The sequence below is a fragment of the Trichosurus vulpecula genome, chromosome 2 (genome assembly GCF_011100635.1).
Source record: "Trichosurus vulpecula isolate mTriVul1 chromosome 2, mTriVul1.pri, whole genome shotgun sequence".
Classification (NCBI taxonomy): domain Eukaryota; kingdom Metazoa; phylum Chordata; class Mammalia; order Diprotodontia; family Phalangeridae; genus Trichosurus; species Trichosurus vulpecula.
In genome coordinates this window covers 287,975,790-287,991,944 of record NC_050574.1, presented here as the reverse complement: position 1 = coordinate 287,991,944, position 16,155 = coordinate 287,975,790, and the positions used below count along the sequence as shown (strand labels likewise).

Genomic DNA, 16,155 nt, shown 5'->3' with positions numbered 1-16,155 from the left:
CAGGGATCATCTTTACTATTTCTTTTGTCTCCCCTCACTGTTTATTATAGCACATGGTGTACACATAGCACTGAAAGAGTAAAGGTTATTTGGCAAACTAATTAGTGAAATATTCCCACTTTCCTTGGGTTTTTTAAGTCCTAATTGCATGTTTCATCTCGTATTATAAAATCTATTCTGCAGTCATTGGGACAACCTTTTCCCCCTCAAACTTTTTTTTTAATCTTACAGATGTGTAAATGCCACAGATGACAGTGAAGGCAGCAGGGTGGACAGTGCCCTATGCAATCAGGCTGAAATTCCTGCAGAAACCCAGTCATGTTCACTCCTCTGCCCCAATGAGTGCGTCATGTCTAACTGGGGACAATGGAGCAAATGCCCACAGGTACGTAAAGCTTCTTCCCCTCCTTGCGTCTCAGAATCCTTTTGTGATGGCTCACCCAGCCTCCTTCTGCTTGCCAGCGATGCTTTTCAAAGCCTTCTGTCCAATAATGAGGACAAAATGTTTTTACAGAGGAAACCGAAGTGAACAATTTCAACAAGTTAAATGAGTAATTTTCAATGCCAGCTATTCTTCCCAGGACTCAATCTTAGCAACAGGAATGCGGAAATGTGCCTGTAATGATCACACTAGGATTCTGCTGTACTCCTATTGTTAAGGGGCTCTTCTTTAGCAATGAAATGACTCTCATTATAATTTCCCACTTCCGTTCCATTTTTAGCCTGGTAGAATCAATTACATCTCAGGAGCACAACTCCATTGTGTAATTTAGCTCGTTAGAGTGTTGATCTGTTTTCTCCTTCTGCTATTCTCAAAAAGCAATGATCTGTTATGTTCCCACTGCATGCCCCTGATTGGATAGAAGCTTACAACAACATAATGTACATAAGGTCAAGCATGACCTTATAAACCCCTTATTCAGGCCTCAGTTTTCAACTTCACATTTTTCAAAAGATGGTCAGGGAACAAATTTTGCCCCGGTTATTCTGTCCAAGGATGGAAATAGATTGGATTTCCTTTAGCATATGATTTCCAAAAAGTCAGGAAGTACTGAAGGTATTGTGTGGTTGTATAGATCAGGGAGAGAAAGAGTGAGTTTCTTGTCTTTTTAGTTCAATTACAATACTGGTGATTTGGGCAAAGGGTGATGTGAAAAGGGATAATGTCCTTGAGATCAATGGATGGCTAGGAGCTGTGGTTAATTATTGTCTCTGAAAGCCTTATCTTTGAAATTGATATAACTCTATTCATGAAAGACATTTCCTTCTGTCTCTGGCAAAAAGATTTTTTTAAAAAAAAAGCAGCTAGACATTTGTGAGAGGAGGTTGCTTTGCCTACTGGGCCATTTCTTTCAGGAATACCTTGGAGATATGTGTTCCCTGGAAATACATGTTCCTTATTTAGCTTTCACCTTAGAAAGTCCATTAAATTTTCTCTTCGACTAAAACAGGTCCTGCTACAAGAGCAATGTAAGCTATTTTAGCTATCTTAATGGTTCTGTTATATGGCCAAATACATAAATTCATCCTTTATCTTAAAAACTGTTCCTATCATGTACTCTTTATTAATTAGAGATCTGCAGAACTTCAATTAAATGTAGAGGTGAAGAGCTGTTTTAGTTCTCCCTATAATTCTCTCATGAAAGATTCTACTAACCCCTGGACACTTTACTGTAAAAAGGTTGTCCTGTTAAATTGGGATACAGAAATGTCTATAGCCATTAGGCTGATGTATTATCCGGAGGAAGTTTTTGCAAAACAATGTAGCTTAGGATCCTGAGGTCAGTGCTCCTTGAATCCAACTGGCTGTTTTTGAAGTTTACTTTGTTTAAAAAATAAATCATGTAGGATTCAGAAAGACTGAGAATTTGGAAGAAGAGAAATCTGAAAGATTTGTCCAGCTGTTTCCATTTTTATTCTAGGATTATTACTCGTGGTCTAGGGGTGTGTTGAGCAATAGTTTTAATGCTGGTCATATCCTATAATTATAAGTGTGAAGTTCCTTCTTTTGTGTATTGCTTGTAAAATATCCAAGTGAAAAAGTAAAAAAAAAAAACAATCATTTATCACCATGATTCCCAACAACCATTAGATTATAAGCTCCTTGAGGGCAGGGACTGTCTTTTACCTCTTTTTGTACTTCTAACACTTTATGCCATGGCTAGCACATAATAAAAGCTTAATAAATGATTGTTGGTTGATTGGCATAATCTAGCCCAAACACAGAACTCCCTGGATGTGCAGCTGTCTGAATTTAGGAGACAGGAAGTATACACTGTTGCTGATTAAAAAACAGAACACAAACAAAAACAAGTAGCTTGAATCAAGATTTCCTTGATCTTATGGTATTTTATAGACACAACAAGGACTGTTGTTTGCTTAGCAATCAAGAGTTTTAATACACATTAATGAAAAATCTACATCTGTATAAAAAAGCATATGTACAATGCTCTTTGCGCCATGATTCTAGTGGTTATAAATGTTGGCAACTGTTTTATATGATTCTCTTTTAACTACGGGTGGTCTGTTACTTGACATTTGATGATAGGTGCAGCTGGCCATATTTTGCTCTGTTCTCTCTCATGATAGGTTATGCTAGCCAAAGGAAATGATCTAGAGATTATTCAGAAGAAAACCCTATTTTCCTCTTATTTATGCAGATAGTGTTCTGCTTTGATTTGGCTGAAGCATATTACATCTTCCACATATCCACATAAGCCAGAGATTCAGGATACTGAGGTTCTCTATGGAATGCTAAATTGTAACATAATCAGTTAATTTAAATAGTCTACACAATAAAACAAGTCAATGGCCAAATATGTATAGGACATATATTCTTTATTTAGTGTCTGGCTTAGGTGCTATGGACAGTGACAGGGAAATGGATGACCCAGATCCTGGCCTTGTGTGGTTTGTGAGAACCAGTGGCGATCTTCAGCTGATTCTCAGACAGAAAGAAAGGTGAATTGTTTGGTTGTTTGGACACTATTAGGGCACACTCTGTTTTTTAATAGATTGGAAAAAAAATCCTGTCCTCTAAAAATTAGCTTTCTAAGCAGTTTTCTCTCAGAGTTCTTCTCAGATCTACAGCGGATGTATCTATAGAACTTTAAAGTTGGCAAAGTACATATATTATTTTATAGCCCATCTGTCATAGAAGTGCAAAAGATATTATTAGCTCCCTTTTTTGTTATAAATGAAGCCATCAAGGCACAGAGATTGAGATTTTCCATAGTCTTATAAATAGTAATTAAAAATAAATAATAATAAAATACATCAGATGCTGTATTTGAACCTTGGTCTTTCAAACACTAAACTCAGAACTCTAACCTTTTAGCCATGATTCTGCTCAAATACATCTGGAGTATTTATCACTTAGCCAACACTACACAGGATAGAAGAGAAGTAGAATAGTCTTTGTCCTTGAGGATCTTACAATATACATGAGACTCTTTTTATTTTCCTTTCTCTGTCCTTTTGGTTGGTTTGTTTCATATAGATTTACAAAAGAAAATATTGCTAATTCAAGGACCTTGGGGAATTCGTTTCTGATTTGTCTCCCTTAGACCAAGGGATCAAAACAATTCAGTAGAAGGAGATTAAAACTCCCATGGTGTCTCCTACAGTCTTTTTATAGTGGTAGTTGGGAAGTAGAAATAAAGTTGTACTTATTTTTTCACCAAGGAAATATCACCCTCAAAACCTGAAATGAGTATTAGTTGATCCTTCAGAAATAAAATTTGTCACCTCTCTGCTTGAAAACAGACTCTATCTCTAAACCTGATAGTGCTAAGGGGAAAAAAAGAGTAAGACATTGGAAAGATAACTGTGTATGAATGAGTTAATGACCTAGCAATAACTGCCAATTATATCCCAGAGAGAAGAAGAAGATGGAGATATTAAAAATTGTACTGGGACCATTTTCACACTATATTGGGAAACATTTAAGACTATAAATATATTGAACAAGAACAAACACAATTCAAGGAGGAATTTGTAGAAAATGGAAAGCAATGTATTTCATTTACCTGCATGTTCATACTCTTTCTTTTCCCTGCAGCATGTGTTTTTATTTTTTTTTTAAATTGGAACATTGTGTGTAGAAGCTGTTAAAATAAAATGCAGCTTTTTAAGTTATATGTAGGAAAACGTAGAATAATAGGATCCTAGATCTAGACCACGAAGGGGCAGAGAGGCCAGCTAACTCAATCCTATATTTATTTATTTGTTGGTTGGTTGGTTTGTTATTGAATAGTGAGTAGAATGAGTAGAAAGGAGAAACCAGAGTCTCAGAGAGCTAGTTCATAACAGGTGAAAGCAAACTTTCAGGGAAAGCCAACCATTTAGAAATCTTCCTCTAGAAGACACCTCAACTTGAACAATGATTTGAATTTTAATTGATTCCTATCAAACTTTCATCACTTGAATGCTTCAGTGAATGATCAGAATGACTGCCAAGCATAACCTCTGCCAGCTGGAATTCAAGCCTCAGTACCAGGGCTTTCCAAATGTTGCCTCATGATCAAACAGTGACTCAGCTATCTAGCTGCCTGATCACTCTAACCACCTCTAAGGGAGTATCACAACCCAATCACTTTGTGGAGAAGCTGCTCGTGCCTTCAAAAAAATAAAATCTGGGTTGATTCTCAGTCAAAACAAAACACTGCCACAGATGTGCTCTTTTTCTCTGTCTCTGGATTGCTCTTTAGTTCTTTATGCATGCAAAAGGTTCTATGAGGCTAAACTGAGCCGTCAATCTTTTTTGGTGGAGAGAGTACCTCAAAAGGATAAGGGGAAAGTGTGACAGCTTTTTGATAAGCATTCTGAAAGAAACGTTTGAGGTTAAGAAAAATGCCCTTTAATCCATGGCACTCCTGTGTTGTTTTTGGAGAAGGGCTGTCAGCAATGACATTTAATTACTGGTGACTCAGCATTTCTGTGCAGTGACACTATTTCTGGAAATGGCCCTGCCCAGGGAAGTAGGTTGGAAAAAGTCAGCATCCAGGATTCCTCCTTTGAGTAACTAATACTCTTCTGTATGTCATCCATTGAGTATCCTCTCTTGGATGACATGACAGTTTTGGAGGTAACACTTCCTCAGGGACAATTCTAGCCATCATAGTTCCAGAGCCACCCTCTCCCTGGAACTTATAGCCAAGAGCCTTGACAGAGAAACTGTGAATCTCTTCTGTATCATCCTCCTTTCCAATGCCAAATTGATATGCTGTTCTTGGAAGCTGCAGGGATTCAACATTTGGTGACTCTGGGAGTTTTCATTCCCCCAAAAAAACCGTTTCCTTCTGTGTGAAGCAGCTTCAGGGTCATCACACTTAATTAATATTCACTGAGCAGCTGCCAGATGTCTAGCACTACATTAGGCCCTACAAAATGGACTCCTGGAGATAACTACTTTATTTTATGTAGGCAAGCAAATAGCCACTTCAGGAAGGTAGCCTTTGGCCCTGCTACAGAAGAGAATTTGTATATTAGAGATGAAGTAGGATAGTCTCTCCATTAAGCTAGATATCTGGGGAAGGAGAGCATTTGTGTTATAAGAAAACATGAGAGAGACAAAGAGAGAGAGGGAGAGAGAATTTGTTATGTGTCAATTTCTGTGCTAGGATCGGTCAGGATATCAAAGCAGAAATGGGTAACACATGAGTCTTGATCTCAAGGAGGTTATCATCTAGTGGAGAGAAAAGACATACAAATGAATATATTATGGACCCCCCCTATGGACTGTGGGGGTTTATTTGCTAACTCTTGCTTACGCTTACAAGTTGTGTCTCCAAGGAAGCTTCTGGTTACATCTTCCCCTCAGGTTTCTAGGGAGACTTCTGAGGGTTGAATAGGTACCCAACTAATTCTTTCTACTCAAGATCACATTCTAATATGAGCTCTCCAGTATCAGTCCGCAATTATTAGTACCCCAGCATCAAAACTAATTAACATCAATTAGCACCAACAAAGGGATATTTACTGAGACGATATGACAAGAAAAGGAGCACAATTATTTCCTTTTGACACCTGTGAATACACTCTGCCCTATACCACCTTGGTACATGGGGAAAGCAGTTTAACAAAATATTTCTTTCCACAAAGTTTAGATCTGAATGTGACAGGCATAGCCAAATGGACAAGTTGATCTTATTCTCCTTTCATTCATCACTACTCGAAATCAAATATATTACTTTATCATTTTGCTCTTCACCAAGGTTGGATGTTGGTAACCCTTGGCATTCCCATCACTGGAAGTCTGGCAGCTTACCGTTCTTGCTTTTTGAAGCTCACAAGGTCATAGATTAGTATTCTTCAGTATACATTCATTTTAGGCAGGAAAAGATAGACTACAGGAACAAGAACAACAGCAGGACTATAGTACTTTTTTGCCTTTTCCATCATGTTGATTCTTTCTGCCTTAGGATTCTTTGCTGATTGACTCAGATGCTTTCCCTAACCACTTCCTTCCCTTTTTTCTGTTACTATTATGGACTTCTGGATTTTAGCATTTGAATCACTCATGAGTTATTTTCTTGGAGATTCTGAGTACTGTGCTTTGGGTAATCCCTTTCTAAGGGACCCCTAGAATGTCTATCTCTCCTTGCCTGAAAATAATCATTCTAGTACCTACCACATAGGGGTGTCCCACCCAATAAGAATCAGCCACCATTGTGAACCAGAACATTCCTATTTTATTAACGTAATTGAGTTTTTTTTTTTGTAATTTGACTAAAACAATAATTTTATGGATAACCAATGTTACCAAACACTGTAAGCAGCATCATAACTTGGGTTCAATGGAGAAAAGATACATTTTTTTGCATATAACATTTTTACATTGACTCCTCCTGCCTGTGTCATTAATCAATAAGTAAGAACATATAGCTAATGGTGGTTATATTCAGAAGAACCCTGCATAGGGTCTTCTTTTAAATATCTCTTTTCAAATCAAGGGACAATTTTTCCTTTTCCTTTCATGTTGCTGCCATTGGTTTATTCAATTCTGACAGTCCACTCTTTATAGTAGTGATAGTAGGAAGGAAAAAAGAAAAGAAAAAAATTGGGGCATGGAAAAATAATTGGTATCTCCTGGCATTCTCTCATCACCAGGCCATCATCTTCTGTTTCTACTTCATAATTGGTCTTTGCCTTGAGGTAGTAATGGTTTTCAATAACATTTTCTCAAGCAATGGCTTGTTCCTGATCAACAATTCTCATTTAACAGCACAATGATAGACTGCTGGTTAAATGAAAACAGCAACCAATTATTTAGATCTCTTTGACCATCTTTAATCTTCCTCACTGAACTCCTACAGTACTTAACAGTCTACACCACACAATTTGGCACACACATACTGTTTTGTATCTTTCTCTATAACTAACATAAGGGGAACTAGCCAACAGGAGTCCCTTCCCATAACCATCTACTCAGAGTTTGTGCTTTGTCTGCTACTAAACGATGTAGGCTGCCTTGGTGAGCTTGCTTTTGAAGGTGCCTAATGATGTAAGACGGAGGGGGGCTGCTCTTCATGGATATTTTGTGACTATGTCCAGTTTGCTAATGATGGGATGAAAAAATATACTTTTGATTGACTGCTGAGATAGAATTGAGTGTGCATTCCGAAGGCCCAACTAGCCAAAGAAAGTCTGTCTGGCTCTCTGTCTCTATCTCTTGTTCCCTCTTTGTCTCTCTCTCTCTCTTTCTCTTTCAATCTCTTCCCTAGTTGCATTCAGATGAGGAGGAATGGATTACTCTAAGCTTCCAGGTGAGGAGAGAGAGACAACACCAGACCCATCCAATGAAGTGAACATGAAGTCATGATCACATGATTCTGCTGTTGTTCCTGTCCCTGTGATCTATTCTTTCCTGTCTTAGGTGAATATATACTGACAAATACAATAGTCTATGACCTTGTAAGCTTCAAAAAGCCAGAAGGGTAAGCTGCCAGAATCCCAGTGCTGGGAATGCCAAGGTTTGCCAACATCCCACCATACTAAAGAGTAAAATAGTAAAGTGGTACACTTGACTCAGAGCACCCATGAATCAAAGGAAAGCATGACCAACTTGTCCATTGGCTATGCCTGCCACATTCAGATCTGAACTTTGTGGAAAGAAACATTTTGTAGCAATTGCTTTAAATTTAGGCCCATTCTCCCCAAGTACCATGGTGGTATAGAGCAGAGTCTAAGCATGGATTTCTGACTTCTGATGACTTGTCATACACAAAGAATTAACTCAAGGCAATCTCCTTCTTATGGTGCTGGTGCACTAGCCTTGCCTCCTACCCCCTACTTATGTCTAAAATGCAGGGCAGTTGCATGGAATGCCTTCCTGATAAGATTATTGGGGGGAGGCTTGAACTAATTCTGGTGTATACACAGAAACACATTTCCTTCCTTCAGGCCTGCATCCTCCCCAGTTTACCAGCTGCTGGTGGTGATCTTGCTGCTAGCATAAATTCAAGATTTCTTGTGAAGGATAGTATAGGTTCAGTTAGGGTTCAAGGTTAGAACCTCACAAAGACCAGTGAGAATTGTAGTTCATATGGTAGGTATTAGGTGGATAAAATATATTAGGTAGAGAGATCATAGTGTGTACTACCTGAGTCACACCAGGTTCTTAGAGGCTGTATCACATCCCTGGTAGCATAATACCTGTTGCTTTGTCATTTATATACATTTTTTGCTTGCAAAGTAAAGTATATTGCACTTTGACCTAAGTAGCCTCCATGTCCCTATGTTGATATCAATGACTAACACTGCAGTGTGAGATATGAGTATGTAGAAGTCAATACTCTATACTTTAATGTAGCTATAATCTTATTATTTTGGTTTCTACTTCTAATAGCAAAGATAAAACACAGCAACAGAGTCTTCCCTCTTGTGATTCTTGCCCATGCCCTTCCCCAAACATCCAAAGGGTTCTGCCCAACATGTTTTTTTTTCCATGAACAGGGAGGTTATGATCCCATGGTAGTCTTCCCTTGTCAGTGGGAATATTGCATTCAGTTCTGGTCACCAACAGTTAAGGACGTTAATAAACTGCAGAGTATCCAAAGAGAGCAAACAGTATAGTGAAAGGACTTGAATTCATGTGTTTGAGAATAGGTTAAGGACCTAAGCATGTTTACATTTGAAGAAACAGAAACTTAACAGGGACATGCTAAATACATTTAAGTATTTGAAGGACTGCCACATGGAGGGAGTATTAGATTCGTTCTGTTTGGCCCCAGAGGGCAAAACTGGAAGCAATGGGTAAAATTTGCAAAGAAGCCAATTTAGGCTTGATATTAGGGAAGATAGTATTAAAGAAAAAGACTTCCTTACAATTAGAGCAGACCTAAAGTGGAATCACTCACTTTGAGAGTTAGTAGATTTCACCTCAGAAATATTCCAGAAAAGATTGAACAACCACTTTTCAGGTATGTCGTAGTGAGGATTCCTTTGTGTATGTGTTGACTAGAAGGTTGAAGTATGTCGCTTCCAGCTCTCAAGTTCTGTAATTTGTAGTTCTGTGCCTATCAGGCATTCTTTTCCACTTGGCTTTTCTGACATGGATAGTTATTCTAAACTATTTCTAGCAACTTTTGATGCAATCAACATACTATTACATGTTATTGAGAGCATAAGGATGATACCACAACCTGCAGGCAATCTCTTTTCCTTTTTGACTCTATGCTGGATATAGCCACCATGATAGTGGTATAGACCTTTGCTAAACATGCGTCATTCTTACTGTTTTATTTTTTGCTTGATATTAATAATCAAAGTTATCCAATTAAGCTTACTTTGCTGTTGCTTCTAACAAGCACATATGGCTTAATCAAATGTGCATGATATACCTTGTTGAAGAAAAGCCTTTAAAGAAACAAATACTTTTGTTATTATAAAAAAGAAAAGATCAGTAAATATTATGTAATCTGTTCTGAATATTGTTTGGTATCTTGTGCAACTATAAAGATATCCTCTATAAATATTATTTTGGGAAACTGGTTTAATCTTTTTCTCACATGATGTTTGAGGATGTCTTTGATCCTTTGTGGAGATTATAACCACAAAGACTTTGTGGAGATGAAAACATAGGCATATTGGTTTTTAGTTATTAGTATTTTCTGAATCATTTCTTTTTAAATCTATTTTTTCCACTCAGTATATAGTAACATTTCCCCATTCATATGTCTTTGTGATTGTTCCAGCAATCTTTGTTATATGTCATTGGTTAGGCCTAGCTTTTCTGGTCATTTTTTCTCTTTTATGGCATTCCCATATCTTCAAGTAGGGCATGGCAAATCAATTGCCACTGATGAAGAAATGATTCAATATGAGCCATTAAAGAGCTTGACAGATCTTCTACTATTTTTCTCCTTCACATTTCATTCCTAATTGCTTGGGGGATGACCATGGCTACTTTGTTTTCTTACCAAACTGTTGGCTTGTTTTAATTTCAACTGCATCTCACTTTTTAGGCACTATTGCTAAAAGATGTTTGCAACATTCTTTCCATAAGAAATTACAAATGAGTTCATAAGACAGTAATACCAATGAACCCCATATCTCTCAGCTTAACAAGATGATCTAGTGTATGCTGGCTCAAATATTTTCTGGATTCCTTATTTTAGTGATTGAATTACATCAATTAAATTTCCTTAGGAATTAGTAGTGTGAGGAAATATTTGCTCTAATGAGAGACAGTTGGTTTAGAAATGGATCACATATCAGTAAGCACTAATTTTAGATCAATTAAGAAATAGTTTCATTTATTTGGGATGGCATTTGGTTCTTGCATGTTCAACCCTTCTTGATTCTTGTCTTGAAGAAGATTTTCATCTCTTTCTTTTTCTTAATCTTCAACCATATCATCTTTTTTTTTGTTATCCTGCCCTTTTACGCTCAACTTTCTATGGAAATTTTGAGGAAACTCATATGAATGTATATCTGCAATTACTCTGCAATTTTTTTGGTCTCAGAAAATGCCTAGGATATAATAGGTTTAGAGACTGGTCCAGGGTGACATAGCCAGTGTGTGCTAGAAACAAGACTTGAACTCAGGTTTTCCTGACCCTGATACTATCTCTTGATCCCTGAAACTACACTGCCCCTAAAAGAAGTTATTGGGTATTAATGTATACATCAATTTAATTTAGAACATCTCTGTTTCTTTGTGAAATTTTTCTATGGTTTCATCCTCTGAAATTGAATTAGCACATTAATTATCTTGGCCTTTCTGCAAGTTCTCATTATGAGCATTTCTACATGAAATTACCAAATATCCCAGGAAATGCTATTCTTGTTACTTTAGGATACATGATAAAAACAACTCATCTGATTCCATTATGTGTATCTCTATGAACCATTTTTTTAAAATTTAAAACCTATCTTCCTTTTGTCTTTTAATTTTAGTTAAATGTTAATAATAATAATAGTAGTATTTATATAGAACTTTAAGGGTTTTAAAAGCTCTTTATAAATATTTTATCATTATATCCTTACAACCCTCAAAAATGGGTGCAATTATGATAATGATTTTATAGATAAGGAAATTGAGGGCAGAGAGAGATTGTGACTTGCCCAGGGTCACATAGCTATAGCTAACAGATATCTGAGGTAAGATTTGAACTGTGGTTTTTCTGACTTCAGATCCATCAATCTGTCCACTGTACCACCTCATTGCCTCTGTTAAGATAGAGGTATATATATGCATATGTAAGATTTAGTGTCTTTAGTAGTAAATTCAACCAGTGAAGGGTCTTACATTTAGAGGTTTAGAGCACTAAAAATTGACTTAATATATATATAGATGGTCTGAAATGTATACTTCTTGGCATCTACAGTCTCTTTTCCTATTACTCTCTCAGTATCAGTTCAAGAATAAGAGAGCCACACAGGACAGAAAGCAGTTCTGTATTCTGATTTGTTTTGCTAAGTACTATGGTCAAAGTAATCATTACCAAGTTTTAATCTATAAGTGAGAAACTTTTCTGCACTCAGCAGACTGGTCTTCAAAAAGTAGAAAAATGAATTGAGATATTTTGAGATTTGGAAGGGATTTCAGAGGCCATTTAGTCAAATTTGCACAGGAATGATATCTGGGATATACTCAAAATGTGTTCAGAATTTTCTTCAAGACCTCCAGTGTGAGGAGAACACTCCACTTTTATATAACTTAATGTTTTAGGAATTTTTTTCCTTCCATCAGACTCCATCTTTCCTCTTTGCAACTATGGGGCCACACAGAACAAATCTATATCCTCTTCCACATAATAGGTCATAGTTCTTATCAACTTTCATTTGTGTTATTTGTGATTTCTCTTGAGGGCAATGTCATTTCCTGCTTCCTCATTCCCATCTAAGTCATCTCTTCTCCAAGCTAACTGTTCCCATTTCTTTTAACTGACATATAAAATAATCTCAAGGTCCTTCATCACCCCTCTTTATCCTTCTTTAGGTGATTTCCACCTTAACAATGTCCTTCCTAAAATAGACTGCTCAGAATAGAATAAAATACTCCAGATATAATCTGACTGGGGCAGAGTACAGCACAATATTCACCTCCCTAGTCAAGTCAACAAGCATTTATTGACAACCTACTGTGTCAGCCTACTTATCCAGACACTGTGCTAAGCAATGGAACATTAAGTCTTGGACATAATGCCTTTCTTAATGTAGCCTGAAATTAAAATAACACTTTTGGCCACTATTTCAAACTGTTGGCTCATGTCAACTTGCTGGCCACTATAACGTGATCTTTCTCAGATGGACTATTCTCTTTCCACATTTCCCCAGTCTTTTGCTTGCACAGTTGATATGTTTAGCCTGGATGTAAGATTTCACATCTATCTCTATTGAATTTCTGCATTCATACCTGTCAATATGTGGTTTTTGTTTTTGTTTTTATTCTGGATTCTGATTCTGTTATCCAGTATCTTTACTCTTCCTTCTAGCTTCTTGTCACTTCTAAATTGGATACATGTACATTTTCAGCCTTTTTATAAGAAATTAATAAATATGATAAATGTCACAAGGTAAACACTAGCCCTGGGGCCACTCCATGAAAGACATCCTTCCAAATTGACATTAAATCATAAAAGATTTCTATTTGAGTCCAGACTTTCTGAATCCACTAATTGTATATTATCTGCTATTATTGTATATTATGTACTATTACTAATGACTCTAATTAGCTGCAAGTAATTGAAAGTTCCATGACAAGTTAATGGTTTAGTTATCAAAGCTGGTTATTGGTCTTGCTTCTGTCTTGGATATTCAGGGTGAATTGGGAAGGAGTCCCACAGTTGAAGATCTTGTTGGGGTGGATGAAGTTGGATGCAGCATAAGCAAGTTACCAGCACAGTACAGAGTTCAATATGAACTCTGTAATTCCTATGATATATCTGGATTATATAACATCACCCAATAAAACCAACTCCTAGTACTAATAGGAGATGGGGATGGTAATGTTCAGTGTGAGATGCTTTCAGAAATCTCTGACCTGGTGACACAGGCTTTTGTTCACATAGTATACAACTCTGGAGAGGAAGACATACGTCATTTTTATCTCTACTGTGCTTGAACATTTGTGGACTTAAAGGGACACTTATGCTTAATGATCAACAACCAAGTCTATAGTATTCTAAAGGACCTAGTGTCCACTAAATTTGCAATTAAAAGACAGTTTAGAAACTGTAATTCAAGGGTCAGGACAGACGGAGTACTGGTCACCTAACAGAAGGAGTTCTACTACTTAGGCAGATTGGGGGTTATAGAGCTATATTGCATTCCCTTGTCCTTGGATCTAGTTTTCTGGTACCTTTGCCTCTTTGAAAGGACAACCATATTCCTCCTTTGACTGGATACAGAGATCCTTTCTTGAGGTGAATTGCTAAGCATTCAAACTCTACTGCAGAGAGTGCAACTCTGATGGACTGGCCGTGTTGTTCAAATGCCAAATGTATTTTTGCCTAAAAGGCTATTTCACAGAGAACTCACAAATGGCAAGCACTCACATGGAGGTCAGAAGAAGCAATACAATAGGTCTCTTTAAAGAACTTTGTAATTGATTATGAGACATGAGGGACACTGGCATAGGACCACCCAGCACAGTGTGCCCACATCAAAGAAGGTGCTGTGCTTTATGAACAAAGCAGAACAGAAGCATGACAAATACAAAACTAGAGACATAGCCACTCCAAATGTTCATATAGACTATGTGTGCCCAACCTTTTGTAGAGCCTTCTGAGCTTGTATGCATCTGATCAGCCAGAGCTGGACACACTGCACTTTAATCCCAACATAGTGATGTCACTTTGGTTCTCTTAGAGAATGAAGGACAACAATTAATACTCCTCCTTTGAAGATCATCCAGTCTGCTGGCAGATTTGGTATCATCACTCTATTACATTAGGGCTTGGACGGTAGGTATGGGTTGAACCTGTGTGTCTATTATTTTGCTGTTTGTTGGGAAGTGTGAAGAATTCTGAAGAACCACCACATCTCTAGATGTAGGCATACTGTCAGAACAGTGCTGCACAGACCTTTGGCTGCTTCCACCTTGGATAATTCACCTCAAATAGGCACTGATAAATGTGCTGCCACAATATTTCTTAACCATGGCAGGTTCAGGCCACAGAAAATACTGACTTAGAATTCTAAGGAAGGTAGCATGCTTCATCATAGTCTCTTTCCCCTGCTGAAAAAAATCTATCACTTGGCTAAAAGAGTAGAAGAATGAACAAAATTTCCCATGTTCTTCTGGAAAAAACTATTCAATATTATTAATCCCTGGTACATTGAACACCACTTGACAGATACTATAGTTGCATTAGGGCATCTAGGTGGTGCAGTGGATAGAACACTGGGTTTGGAATCAGAAAGACTTACCTCTATAAGTGTCTGGCCTTAGACACTTACTATCTATGTGACACTGGGTATGTTTCTTAACCTTGTTTGCCTAAGTTTCCTCATCTGTAACATGAGCTGGAGAAGGAAAGGACAAATCACTCCAGTATCTTTGCTAAAAGGAAAAAAAAACAGAAAACAAAACCAATATGGCATCATGACAAATCACACAGGACTGAAACAACTGAACAATAGGTACATTAACAAATGTTTGTTTCTGAATTGAGAAAGAGCCATTCCCTTTGAGAAGGAGTCACATCCTAATCTCATCAGGTATGATATAATAAAAGATACCTTGGACCAAACTGTGAGAAGTTCCTAGGAGGCTGTGATTTATTAACAATTTTATTTGCACAAGACCTTAATATTCAGTAATTTGACTTGTTGACATGGAATTGGCAGATTGTCATATGTCTGTCTGGTGAATCATTCTAGGAGGCTTTTTTCTGCTATTTGGGGCAGTGAATCAAATTCCACATATTCTGGTACAAGGCTCCCAAATTTCCCTGGAGTTTGTTGAATTTCTCATTGGCTCAGCTGGTTTGTTACTGGATATTCATCATCTGCAGATACAAAGCCTCCTACTGGTAGATTATCAGGTCTATAAGACAATGAGACAGTTTAATTTCTTTTTTTTTTAGTGAGAGGCAGGATTCTTGTGTTCTGGATCACCAAGAGTTTTGGAGAATGTTTGCTGGGGAGCAGTGAGTAACTTACAGTCAGAGAGAATTTACCAAGCTTGCAGAGAAAAAAGGACTACAGTATGGGGAGGTGGTCCCAAGAGACTAACACCTCAATTCCATTTAGCCATTTAACATCATATTAACTTTTCAGAGGAATGTTTACTTCAATGATATAGTAAAAACAAATATGAAACTCCCCCCACCCCTGCCCCTGTCAACACTTTAAGGGCATAATTCCCCTTACACTTCTCAGTCTCTGGGAAAGGTAATGGGCTTATTCCCACAGTTTAACTCAGTTCATATATAATATTAGTCAGTCAATAGTAACTCAGTAAGCATTTCTTACATGCCTACTATGTGCCAACACTACTAAATGCTGAAGATATAAGACAAGGAAAAAAATAAACAAACAAAAAACCTTCCAGTTTGTTTTTTCCCCTTATCTTTCTTTTTTTCTTCATTATTTTTTAAATTTATTTTTTATTTTTAGTTTACAACACTCAGGTCCACAAGTTTCTGAGTTCCAAATTTTCTCCCCTGCCCTCTCCTCCCCACTTCTCCCAAGACAGTATGTAAT

At 37.2% G+C, this 16,155-nt stretch overlaps 1 protein-coding gene across 1 annotated transcript in view; it reads left to right on the top strand.

Moving 5' to 3' along the window:
* Positions 1 to 16,155, top strand: part of THSD7B (thrombospondin type 1 domain containing 7B) — a 1,008,764-nt gene that overhangs the window by 861,512 nt on the left and 131,097 nt on the right. The window contains exon 16 of the mRNA XM_036746882.1: positions 232 to 385. Coding sequence (XP_036602777.1) covers positions 232 to 385 — 154 coding nt within the window. The remainder of the gene's footprint in view (positions 1 to 231; positions 386 to 16,155) is intronic.